The 13,275-nt window shown below is 38.3% G+C and overlaps 2 protein-coding genes across 4 annotated transcripts in view; both read left to right on the plus strand.

The window, feature by feature from the left end:
• LOC142901852 (ras-related protein Rap-2c) overlaps positions 1–7,580 on the plus strand; it is a 114,910-nt gene extending 107,330 nt beyond the window's left edge. The window contains exons 1-4 of one of the 3 annotated variants that reach the window (XM_076046557.1): positions 3,619–4,574; positions 5,344–5,641; positions 5,792–5,901; positions 6,240–7,580. In XM_076046557.1, the coding sequence (XP_075902672.1) occupies positions 4,302–4,574; positions 5,344–5,622 (552 nt within the window). In that variant the 5' untranslated portion in view covers positions 3,619–4,301 and the 3' untranslated portion in view covers positions 5,623–5,641; positions 5,792–5,901; positions 6,240–7,580. Of the gene's footprint in view, positions 1–3,618; positions 4,575–5,343; positions 5,642–5,791; positions 5,902–6,239 lie in introns of those variants that run through there. The other 2 variants (XM_076046556.1, XM_076046555.1) reach the window with 2 other exon arrangements.
• Positions 7,581–9,381: 1,801 nt separating this feature from the next.
• On the plus strand, positions 9,382–11,219 carry LOC142901859 (UDP-N-acetylglucosamine transferase subunit ALG13). The gene is made up of 4 exons (XM_076046568.1): positions 9,382–9,612; positions 9,803–9,965; positions 10,754–10,892; positions 11,044–11,219. The coding sequence occupies exons 1-4, from the start codon at positions 9,532–9,534 to the stop codon at positions 11,153–11,155; spliced, it is 495 nt and encodes a 164-aa protein (XP_075902683.1). The 5' UTR covers positions 9,382–9,531; the 3' UTR covers positions 11,156–11,219.
• The last annotated feature ends 2,056 nt before the right edge of the window (positions 11,220–13,275 follow it).

Genomic DNA, 13,275 nt, shown 5'->3' on the forward strand with positions numbered 1-13,275 from the left:
TTTCCTCGAGAGCATTTCCCCTATTTCCATCATATCCGAAAAGCACTACATGTCTGTCATCTCAATGGAAATGCACATCTTTTTACCTCTGTTTTAAAGTGTGTGTTGAGGAATTCAAAGAATTGGAACAGGGATCATGTTCCGAATGAATGATGACGTAATTTGAATGTTCGGACAAAACACTTTGTCTAAATCCCATCAAACTTTGATGAGATCAGCTTTGTCCAGCCAAGAAAAACAAAATGGAACCCTCTCTAGCCTTTCCCTGCCCCTATATCTACATCTTTATGCCTTCACTAGTTGCTGTCAAGCTGGAAGAAAAAGAATACTTGATAAATAAATTGTGCCTCTTCAGGGCATTTGAATATTTAGGTATGTTACACATATATAAATGTATATATACATATTTATGTATAAAATATGTATATATGTATATACATAGTTATGTGTATATACGTGTGTGTATGTATGTATGTATATATATGTATATATATATATATATACATATATATATATATATATATATATATATATATATATATATATATATATGTATATATATATATATATATATATATATATATATATATATATATACACACACACACACACACACACACACATATACTTATATATGCAGAATAATGTGTCATAAAATATAATGGGGAATTTCTGTCTGGATAAAGATTTTGTATTTGTCCTTTTATCCTTCTCTTTTGATTCTATATGTCTTTCCCTCACATTCATGAAAAAAGCTTTGGAATATGCAAAATGCTCTGATCACTGTGGCCAGTGATTAGATCCTTAAGCATGTGGATGGTAAATTTGGTCCTGATCACTTGCTGTTGTGCGGGGGTACAAATGAGGGCCTTATGTCTCAACCACTGTATAAATATGTGATAGCTGTGTATGGAAGTGTCACACATTAATGGTAAATTAATCATTTTTTATCCAACATTATAAAAAGAAAACAGCATGGAAATAAAAAAAAAAAGAAAGTCATTTATATAATAATAATTTGTATAGAGTAACAGGAAAAAATGATAAAGTATGATAATCATTTGTACACAATGATGGAGTCATTGTTAATGGAAATAGTTGTTGTTGCTATGGCAACAAAATGACAACATGGCTACCTTCCTATTATCCTAATTGTGAATTTTTTTCACATTAATTCAAACAACATACAACACTAACTTATTCAAAAAGGGAATGTCTAATTAGTTTGTATTGTTAGTGTGAAGTGATTGAATATTTTGTACTGAAAAGTTAAATTCTTCTAATGTCCAAAGGTTCTTAGAGGAGATCAGTTGTTTTTTGTTCGTTTGTCTGTTTGTTTTGACCTTTGTTGTTTTTTCTTTTGTTCTTGTACATGGTGTTTTTGAAAAAACAAATAAATAAAAAGAATGGACTTTGACTCTTATCGACCAATCTGTCAGGGAGGTAAAGAGGCTTTCAGACTATTTGAACGATCTTGGTGTATAATTTGTTAAATCGAAAGAGTCGTCCTCACTGCTGGGATCCTTCAGAGAAAACAGCCTCGGTTGGGTTTCCCCTGTGTGGAGGCACAAGCTTTCATCTCTGAGTTCTCTCTCAATTTGGGTTAAGATGCTGGTCCAAAAGCCTCTTCCTGCCCAGCTGTGCTGGGTGATGTCAATCCTTGTTAGGTGTATATGATTGTGTGACGTTCACCTGGTTTGCACTTATGTACATAACTATGTCAAAATACTCAAAATTTATTTTGAATATAGAGAGAAATGTTGATTACAAATCAAATCAGTGTAATTGTCATTATATTGAGTATCTATTTGATTTTATTACAGCATAAAATGTTTGCTCTGTGCTTTTTTTTTGTCATTTTGTCATTTTGTTTGCCTGTGCCCTGGTCTTTGCCAAGCCTGACATAGCTACAATGTGGTTTACTTAATTACATTTTCTCTTTATTGTGTGGAATAATTAGCTGCAATGTCTCATTGAAAAAATGACAAAAATTACGGTCTGCCCATTTATAAAAATGTTCCAAAAATGTTGTTAGTCCTTAGGCTCAGTGCATGTGCAGTTCTGTCTCAGAAATGCAAAAAGCACACAGTAGCTCCCCCTACAGGCTACAGAGCACTCCGAAAAAACGGTGCATCGGACATATAAAGAGACTATCAAGGGACACCGGCAGGACTTAGGTTGACTGTTTGTGTTGATTTGTTTTTTCACTTGTAAAATGTATTATTGTTTGCCCCACGTCGTCTTCATCCAAAATATAATGTGCATATCCGAATTCTCCTCAGGATTTCAGTCCAAATTCCAGACGACCCGATTTCCCAACATTACTTTTGCAACTGCAGCAACACCTTTACACAACCCTCTTTCTACAAGCATGTGTGATGCTCTTCAGTTGCTATTACAGCCAGTGCTTTTGTTGCCATGGCACTTGTCCTGGTGGTGGTTTGAATGAGTCATACTGGTGTGTCGGCTCACGGCCCTCTGACTCCACACGTGGTTTAATGTACGTGTAGAATGGACAAGCCGCTGGTTTCCTGTCACTATTAAGATGATGATTGGTTGGTGTTTATTTCCACTATTTAAATATTATTTGTTTGGATTTGTGCCTTTTTCATGCAATGTTTAGTTTTGAGAGCCCTTTATTAAAATCCTTAGCTGGTAAGTCATTTAATTGGGAACAGTGAGGAACTGAGTGGCAACAAGTGGATGACAATAAGGGCCAAAGACTGTTCAGGACAAAGCCATACAAAAAAAACAAAAAAACAAAAAAACAACAACAACCCTCCCTCCCCCCAACAGTCTAGGACAAACTTGAAAAATGACTGCTGTTCCAGAATCATATATGGCTTCACTCTTGTTTTCTGCTTGTGACGCTTATACGTGCTGCTGTGCTACATGCCAATTTAATTTGCAGTGTATCGCTTTTAAAAGTAAGTTATTGTGCCTATGATGTCTTTCTGCTGTTTCTGTTCAACCTTTAATAAAACTATAATTGTCAACCTCGTGTGATGAATTTTTCCTCCTACCTACCTACTTTATGTTTACTTCATGATATTTGTGCTGCAGCAAAAGCCATGAATGTTATGGAAATACTTTGATGGATCCTTTGGAGGTGCAATCCAAAAAAGGGGAAAATATATGCCAATCATCACATTTTCATTACCTAAAAATTGCACTTTAAAATGGTTTAACAATTCACATATGTTTGCAAAATTATATTTTATTTATTTTTGAAGCAAAATGAAATATGTTGCCACTTGGTCAGCTTGCTTTTTTTTTTTATTTTTTTTTATTTTTTTACTGCATATCTGTATGGCTCTGTAAGCCACCAGTTGGTAGGTCACAGACCTTGGAACGTTTTTCTCTCCAAACCATTTTGGTGTGGACCTTTCTGTTATGTTTTGAGAGTTATTTTATTGCATGTACATTTACTAAGTAGGTACATTTCAAATCTATGCGATTACTTCAGTTATCGTGTGCACTTAGCAAACACGCATGAAAACGCCAGAATTTTATCATTGTCTTTTATGTAACACGCTGCACAGATAACACGGTCTGAAACCTGAATGATCCAAACGAGGAGTGTTTTTATTCTGAAAACAGTCACGCCGGAAATGTTTTGTCGTTACCGGAAACCAACCAGTTAGCTTCAGGAAATCAGTTGGTGGAAAATAGCCTTCTTTTCTGTTTCCAACCGACCCGTCGCCACATCAAGCTGCACAGTGGAATGGCTACAAACTATGGCTGTTTAGCCATCGGACTATACGGATAACACCGTGGAACAATCTCAAGAGTCGGGTGCCGCGACGTCGGGCCGGAACCAGAACCAGGCCCGCATTTTGCGACACCGGCGGGCTGGTTTGTGCAGGGATTGGCATGCTGTCTGCAAAGATAGCGCACTGTATCTCGCTCTGACTCGCTGTCTAGAACTTGACGGCTTGTTCGCCGAAGTGTCCTCCGTACTTGTGTTTTGTCAGATTAGATGTGACTAAAGGTTTTGAGGCGTGAGCATGGTACCGTGTGAATTTAGCCCGAAACGAGCTAGCTCAAGCGCTACCTAACACTGGAGTTAACGTTAACGGATATCAACTTTTCCTCGCTGGCCAGCTAAGTACCTCAAAGTAGAAGAAAACAAAATGGGAGCTCCACTCGTGTGCGTGTGATCCAAAGGGTGGTCGTTTGATATCGACTTAAACCGTATGTTTGCCCGTTAGCTCACAGAGGGCCCGATAAATGTTTCTTGAGCGAGTATAGCAGTGTAGCTAAGTCGTTAGCTGCTACGTTAGCTTCCCTCGACCGCACCAATGAAAGAATACAAAGTGGTCGTACTGGGCAGCGGCGGCGTCGGCAAGTCCGCGCTGACCGTCCAGTTCGTCACCGGCACCTTCATCGAGAAATACGACCCAACCATCGAAGATTTCTACCGAAAGGAGATCGAGGTGGACTCGTCGCCATCGGTGCTGGAGATCCTAGACACAGCGGGGACGGAGCAGTTCGCATCCATGAGGGATCTTTACATTAAGAACGGACAGGGCTTCATCCTGGTTTACAGCCTGGTCAACCAGCAGTCATTTCAGGTATGTGATGTATAAATACGCTGTGAAAACATCAAAGGTGTAATCCTCCAAACTTCTTGTATTGTTTGTGTGTGAAGCATACATAAGCACACACGGAGCTGCGTATCTAAGCATATTTGGGTTTAAAAAAACAAAACAAAAAAAAACACCAAACATTTTACGGATTTACCTTGGCTGAGCGCCAATGGTTTATGACAAGTATTAAAAATGATTGGGTGATCTGCCATTAAAAAGGGTTGGCACGTTTTCTCTGACAGAATGATTCATGCTCAAAAATTTCTCAATAAATGTATAATTTCGTTGAAATATTGACGACAACTATGTGTAAAATAAAATGTGTCAGTAATATGCTTTTTATAACATTACCTTGTGTGTAATTGATATCCAGTGCAGCTATTTAGCACTTATCATATTCCTGTTTCCACCTGCATTCCAATGCATAAGATTAGGAAAACAGTAATGCAACCCATAAAAAAGATAATGATTTGTCTGTAGAATCGTTGTACATTAATTATTCCACGGGTCTATACAGCTCAGTTGCTCACATTTTGATTTATTTTTGTACTTGTTAAGCTCTAAACCTTCCTGAGTATGGGTCTTTTTGTGAAGATGAAATTCCTACAGTAACTTTTCCACTCTTGTCTTCAGTGTCAGTACACTGCATGTTTGAGTGTTAAGTTATGTACAATCAATTTGTTGTCCAAAAAAATGTGTAATTATGCACAAAGAGCCTGTGATGAAGCTAATGCCCGTCCTCTCTGTCTCCCAGGATATCAGGCCAATGCGAGATCAAATAGTGCGAGTGAAACGCTTCGAGAAGGTGCCACTGATCCTTGTCGGGAACAAGGTCGACCTGGAATCTGAGCGTGAAGTCTCCGGGTCGGATGGACGAGCCCTGGCTCAGGAATGGGGCTGCCCCTTTATTGAAACTTCTGCCAAGAGCAAGACTATGGTGGATGAGTTGTTTGCAGAGATTGTTCGACAGATGAATTATTCCACGCTGCCAGAAAAGCAGGAACAGTGCTGCACAGCCTGCGTGGTGCAGTGAGGAAGAGGAGGAGGTAGGAGTGCATCCATTCCTATGTCGCTGTGCATGGTTGTATGTTTTTTTTTTCTTTCCCAATTGCTTGTGCAGAAATTCTCGCAACCATAGTGCAGTTGGCCACTCACTGATTTAAAACAGAAATGTGATAAAATGTCCATGGGTGCTTGTGTAGGTATGGCTTCACAGGCAGAGGAAAAATGTGACACGTCGCTGAGTGTGTGGCACCCCCCCCCCCCCCGCCCCCCCCCCCCCCCCCGATTCGGTTGGAAGTGAGAAAGACGAGTGGGTGGTGCTGTTCCACAAAAACCATTGGTGTAGTTTGTTATCATAAGATTGGACAAAGTATGCAGCGTGCAGGAAAAAAGACTGCAAGTGGAGAGACGGTGCACTGAGGCCGACTGAGCTGTGAGCCCAAGCACAAAACGAGAAATGTTACATCCTGAAAAAGAAACGTGTTCCATAACAGGAAGTTCACTTTAGATTATTTTACGCCTGTGCTCGCTGCTTATATACACACTAACACACACAGGTTGCCAGCACTCAGCCATTTAAATATGTTTGGTGATCTTTCTTTTTTCTTTCCCCCCCCTGTTTTTTTTGTTTTTGTTTTTTTTTTACAGATGCATTTGTTTGTCTGGACCGCCACAAGGATTTTGGTTCACCAGTGTGGGCAGCCTGACTTATGAGCCAACTGACACAAACTTTCCACATCAGACTGATTTCTGATCGTCCACAGCAAAGCATCTGACAGGAAAGACGTCGGTTCTATTTTTGATTATCATAAGTGTTATGGTCTACAATAAGACGTTTCTGCTGCAACCTAAAAGGCCTTTGTGACCACCTGAGAAGGAGTCAAACTGAGTCTTGCAGCAAGAACGCTCATCTGTGAATTTCGGTCTTTCTTTTTCCTCCCTAGTTGGATGTAACCCTGAAATAATACGGAGTGTTTGTGATGTTGCAGCTTCTTTTAAAAGCTGCGTTAATCACTATTATATACTTTATTATTACTTGTATTATGTCTCGAATTTGAAATTTTGACAAAGTATTTCATAATATTGAAACATTTTGATTTTCAAGCATGCATACTGTGACCAGTTTGCTGCCCTGGTATACTGCTTGCTTTGTTTTCGAGAATCTTGTCTGAGATAGGTCTTTTAATTGACGCAAGCTTCAGCAAATGTAAACTTCAATACAACTTTTTTTTTCTTTTTCCTTCCAACTGTTAGAAATTTCAGCCAGGATGTAAGACTTTGTGGAGTAGACCTGTAAGAAAAACAACAAATCGTCATTTCATCCACCAGTCCAGTGAGCTGCTCTGTGGATAGCATTTAACTTTTTTATTGTCACAGTAGCCTGAAGCAGCTAAACTCATGGGGAAACACGCACGCTCAAAATTAAAAATGTCCTACTTATTGAAGTCGAAGTGATACAGAACAGCCATTTTACTGTTTTTAGCCTCAGTTCTGTCCTAAACGAATCGCTGGGATGCAGGTCTTCCACTTTCAGTTTCCTTGAGGTGTTCCTGTAGGAGAATGATTCTGGAAGGACCAAAGGAAGCTCACAAAGCATATTTGTGTGTCGCTTTAAATTCAGGAGAGGCTGATTTGTTGTCATTAAATAACTCTTGCTGCGATGTGGTTTGATAAAAGTTATGGCACAGTTAATCAGATTTAACATTGTATTTTTCTTTTTAATATAGTAACATATTTATTAAAAAAACAAACAAAAAAACTAACAACATGGGTAGCCAGTTTTAAACATTTAATTTTATACTAGTTTTTCTCGCTTTTGTGACTTTTCAGGATATATGGTACATTGTACTTTTGGTTTTTTGTTCTTTAAAGCTGAGGATTTAACAGAGCCTTAAATGATTTCTGTTGCACCTGGATCTCATGTCTCTTCTTTTTGTCTTCTGAGAGATAACAGTTATCATCATTTGGTAATAAACATCCTGATATTTCTGTTTTGTGCGTGTGTTTTTTTTTGTTTCATTACATAGAATTTCATTATAGTAACTTTATGTGACGGTCACTGGTTTCGAGTATCTTACACCGAGTCCATAGTATTGTTAGAAATTCATCACACAGAGCGCCTTTACATTTCCAGATGGATACAAATAGGAGAGCAGTCAACTTCCAACTGTGGTACATTTAGTTGCACAATAGCCCCAAATATGCTGCATTTAATAATTTAAAAGGTGTTCCCAAAACTACTATGATATATATTAAGTCAATAGATAACATTTAATTGTGGGTATGTAGTTGCATCTGACAGTAATCTTAAAAAAAAAAATACCAGCTCACTGGTGAAGTAAACACTTCACTTCCATTTCCTTGTTCTTGCTGCTGCGTACATTGTTCTGCACCTGGCTGGCAGGATACAGTCGAGCTGGTGCACTTGCGTTTTGCAAGGATTTTTTTTTTTTTAATTTATGCTTTCATGTGTCACACATGGTAATTTTTTCACATCCCACTTAGCAGAAGCCTGCCTCTTCGTCCTCCTGATGTACAGTTGTCAGACAGAGTCGCTTCACACTTGCCGAGCCTGTGTATTCTTCACGGAGCTGGCAGCAGGCACTGACGTCTCTGAATCAGCAAGGTCACGTTACTTTTCCCCATTACTGCCAGCTTTTTTCTCTCATACCTCAAAACTATTAACATGCAGGTCCCCTCTCTGCTGAGCAGTTTTCAGTATATGCGAGAGAGCTCATAATCCCTCATGCATAAACATAATTTCCAAATAAATGTCAGACGCTTTTTTGCTGAGATGACAAAGAGAATCCAGATATATTTTTTTTATGTGTGGATAAAAATGATGAATATAAAAGATCCTTTAATCACAATCTATAATGCCTATGTATTTATGTCCTTAAATTTTTTTTATTGGTTTGCAATTTTGTGTGTTGAGAGGCTTGCGTGTTCTGTTCTATCACACCTGATAAATACACCTCGTTTAAAATTTAAGGGCAACAGACTTGGCAGATAAGCTCAAATTATGTTATGCAGTGACAATGTCCCCCTGGAATCAAACTCACTCTCAAGTGCATCTTCAGTGCATTCTCTGCTGAGCCTAATACAGGAAGCAACACAGAATACAGAAGAAAAAAGGTTTCGAAAGTACACTGTATTACACAAAAAATGAAATGCTAACAATAATAATAATCAAATAAAACAAAAACATTATATATATATATACACATGCAAAGGTCTAGTGCTTTACACAACCCAGATTTTAGGGAGGGGAAAACAACAAGAAAGAAAGAGCCCCAAAATACTGCGGACTTCATCAAAAATCATTTGAACAATCAATGACTAAACCGCTCCCAGATTTTACACATTAATTTGGTTACACGTACACTCTACACGGCAGTTACAGCTCCAGGCCTCTTGGTGGCAGAGTCGTACCAGGGGCTGTGACGTAGCGGGTCAATGCGGAAGTACCCGTTATATGTGCTTGTCAAGTAAACATGATCTGCACGTCAATCCGACGTGTAATGTTTAAGTGGGACTGAAATTGGACTTCTAACAATGACGTACAAAAGTTTATTAACCATTATAGTTTAATAGATATCTGTTTGATAAATACAAGATGTTTAAAACAATCTTCATATCCGTTGCATATCAATTGCAATCCTTTCCTTCATACATATTCTCTCATATGGATTTTTCCCCCCCGTCAATAAAAAAAAAAAAAGACAGTTGTTCATTTTAACCGTATATCATTGCATTTAGCGTTAATGAGCGTACTTATAATGGGGGAAATGACGTTCCAGGAAGTAGGTGGGAATAGCGTTAAACCTCTGCGCTCACAGAAAGATAAACAGCGAGAAGCAATGTCGTTTTAAGTGAGTTTGGAAAAAAGCAATTGACGCTTTTTCAAACACGTGATTTCTTACACGTGTCGCTGTGAGCCATGAAGACTGTGTTTGTAACTGTGGGCACCACCAGCTTCGATGAGCTCATTGAGGACATCACGTCGTCAGAGAACGTTCAGGTGATGAGTTGTTGTTTGACCGCGTACTCCTTGTATTCCTCATACCTAACCCTTTGACAGGATGTGTCATGTGACATAGATACATCAAAGCATTTTCCATTGTGGTTTTCATTCAGCCGACATTGTGGAATAAATAAAGACAAAGCTCGCTGGTGTTTCTGATACTCATGTTGACTTCCTTGGACCCCAGACTTTGAGGACTCGCGGATATGAGCGTTTGGTTCTTCAGGTCGGGAGAGGATCGTACGTTCCAGCTTCCGGGAGCTGTCCACACATCAGTCTGGAGGTGTTTCGGTTTAAGGACTCGATAGCAGATGACTTCAAACAGGCGGACCTCGTCATCAGCCACGCAGGTGACTAAAATTTCAAACATTGCACGGCACAGTGACCCATTTGCACATTGTGATTATTGACTAGTGCAAACTTTTCCTTTTTTTTTCCTTTCTTTTTTCTTTCTTTCTTTTCTTTCTTTGTTTTTTTTTTCTTTTATTTTTTTTAAATCATATTCAATTGGCACTGTTCCATGATGATAAAGGTGCACTCTAAAGCAACTTCTTAATAGATTCTTAGAAATTAGATATTCAAAAATATAGCAAATATAACAAAAATAATATTTGTAAATGTCCTCAAATGTATCCATCACCCCCCCCCCCCCCCCCCCCCCCCACACACACACACACACACAATTAATGTGTTTGTGCAATATCTATGTAACCATTTCAGGTAAAAGTTAATTGTGTTCATCATTATTGTCTGTATCTCATTAGTGTCTGTATATTGGTCACCTATTATGTGCAGTTTCTCTTTCTTATGCACTTTGCACCTTATGTCTCAAATGTACTGTTTGTTCATTTTCCTACTGACTCAGGGGCATGCACAAGAATTCCAGTGTATCTGTTTTAGGCAGGTTTAACTTGTACAAATGGCAACAAACTATTCTATTCTAAATGGACTTTAGAATGAAGCAAAACAACTGCCTCAAGTTACACTTGCAGCGTCAACCTTACTGTGTGCACGCAGGCATGTGACTGATTGGACTAACATGTTGTTTCAGCCGTGTCTGTGTCATGGTGTCACTACTCCGTGAATAGAAACATGGTTCACTTTCAGTTGTGGGTAACAGTCTTGTTTTTCTCTTCAGGGGCTGGAAGTTGTTTGGAGGCACTCGGAGCAGGGAAGCCCCTGCTGGTTGTTGTCAATGACAAGCTGATGGGCAACCACCAGCTGGAGCTTGCTGAACAGCTTCACGCAGACTCCCACTTGCTTTACTGCACCTGCCGGTATGCACTCCTGCCTGTTTTGATTTAAATGATCCTTCACTTCTCTTTTAAGATGTATACAGTCTAAAAGCTTACATGTACTCCTATTCAGGAAGCCAATACTAAAAACCTTGTGGGGTTGTTTTTGTTTATTTGTTTGTGATTCTTCCAGCACCCTGACGGAAACACTGAGGACGATGGATCTCTCTGTGCTTCAGCCCTTTTTGCCTGGCCGGCCGCAGCTTTTTGCAGACTTTCTGGACAAAGCTCTCGGTGTTCAGTGAAGATCAGATGTTGCAGGACTTTAATTTTACTGCACACTTTAATAAATCCATGTATGTGCTGTGAGTTTTTGTTGTCTTTGTCCTAAATGTTGTGTTTATATAAGTGAAAGAAAACAATATTTAGAATACTTAACAAACTGAAGAGGTCTGGGCACTGTCTTATGCGGCAGTTCACTGGAACAAAGGCTGATTGAGTACACAGAAGAAAAGACAAAGGGCTGCATACAGTCGATGATAAAAATCAAGATTCCTTCAAAAAAGAAAAACTCTTGACCTCGGTGATTCTCTTCCTCACAGCTGCAGCAGTCTTTTGCAGAGACATAATGAGCATGAAATGATACATTCAATATCCATATTTAAAAAATATATTTTTTTAAATAATGGATCGCATTTAGTTCTGAAGGATTAGGGCAACAAAAAAAAAGAAGTCAGTTATCAAAATGATATGTGTGAAAATGTAAATATGAATAGAAGTCATTCTGTGTGTTTCATCTGTCCCTCTATCATTTATCACAAACATTGCGATGAATGCTATGTAATGACTGAACTTGTTTTGCCAATTCTTGCCACAAGGGAGAGATAATAGCCCACCCACCAAACGCTTCTAGCACTGACTGGTAGAACTGATGTTATTGTCGATGTAAAAATAGTTCTACTTGGGTCATGGAGGTCTTTCGTGTAAAAACAAAATAAAAAAAAAACAAACAGGCTGCGATCTTACATTTAAAAATGTTTTTAATGTGGTGGTACATGAATTTTGCTCCACTAGAATAATTTTTAAACAACATGTGTATGGTCACAGTGGCACACAACGCCAGGGATACTGCACACTACAACAAAACTGGAGTTAGTAGGGATGCTGTTGCATCACATAAAGTTGAAGTTTCTTCAGCAGAGCTTTTGTTAAACAGGAAGTGAGATAAAAGTAGCACGTAAACAAGTTTAATGGGGTCTAACCTCTGATCTGGTCACAGAATAGTCCATATTTTTATTACATATTGCCAGTGTGACTGATATGATATATATGGTTTAAATTTAAATAGCTTTTTTTTTTTTTTTTTTTTTTAATTAGAATGAAGGAGCTGCTTGTTAATAGTCTTGATACTGACATACTTGGCCAGGTCACAACCTCTTGCTGTTTTTCTATGAACCAATTCAGTGATTGTCTGGCTTTTTTCTGTTTCTTCCGTCCACTGCATTACATTACATGTGATATTTGTAGAATGTTAAGTCTCAATGAAATTGGTAAGGGAGCTTTAAACTTTGAGGGGCTTGGTAAAGTACTTGATGGATTTTTGAGGCCAATTTCTTTTTAATTATTTATCGGCAGCACTGCTTCATTGTTAAATTGAGTACAAATACGTAAAATTCTCTCTCAAAAACAGTTTAGAAAGGAAAAACAAACTCAACTTCTCTAGACCCATGAGCTTCTCTATTTACTGAAGCAAAAAGATCTTTGGAACTTGTCTGTGTGAAAGCATAAGTGTAACTTTATACTGAAACACGAGTTGAGTCACCCATTCATTATCAGAAATTAATAAATTATAAAAAATTTAAATAAAGAACTTGAAAAACAACAGCAATATCATCAAGATCTTGTTCAATGCAAATGCATGTCATAAAATTAGAGTTTACTGATGTTGCGCTTACAGTTCAGGTTGGTCCTTAATAGATTTTGACTCCTCTTGAACAAAGGATTACCCTCTAAGAGCAGATGTATTAGTCTACGTATAGAAAGTCTTTACGAGAACAAAAGGCTTTCCATGCATTGCATTCTTCCATGTTTTAAACATGAGTATAGTTTGTGGCTCCTGGTAACTAACACTGACTGAAAACATGTAAAATAGCTAGCTAGCTTTATTATTAGAATTTCAGACTTAAAATTACAGCCACATACCAGTTACTTTGATACGTTCAGAATGTGAATATCAGTGCAGTAAGCCCATCACTAAAATTCAGATAAAAGCATGTTTACAGTTGTTCATGTGACACAGACATCATCATGCAAAGATACTTTTTTTGGAGAGAAGATCACATCAAACAGCAGCTTGATTGGAAGCCTTGATAACTTCACAGATGGACTTGTGACTACTGGCCCTCACATAGAACTGCCAAGAATT

This window comes from Nelusetta ayraudi, unplaced genomic scaffold, assembly GCF_046127955.1.
Source record: "Nelusetta ayraudi isolate G7.1 ecotype Tasmania unplaced genomic scaffold, CSIRO-AGI_Nayr_v1 ptg000090l, whole genome shotgun sequence".
Lineage (NCBI taxonomy): Eukaryota > Metazoa > Chordata > Actinopteri > Tetraodontiformes > Monacanthidae > Nelusetta > Nelusetta ayraudi.

What these genes read in the sequence shown, in the direction of transcription:
- LOC142901859 (XM_076046568.1), top strand. Translation starts at nt 9,532, where the DNA reads ATGAAGACTGTGTTTGTAACTGTGGGCACCACCAGCTTCGATGAGCTC. An exon ending in CCTCGTCATCAGCCACGCAG is followed by an intron (nt 9,966 to 10,753) that starts GTGACTAAAATT and finishes TTTTCTCTTCAG; the next exon opens with GGGCTGGAAGTTGTTTGGAG. An exon ending in TTGCTTTACTGCACCTGCCG is followed by an intron (nt 10,893 to 11,043) that starts GTATGCACTCCT and finishes TGATTCTTCCAG; the next exon opens with CACCCTGACGGAAACACTGA.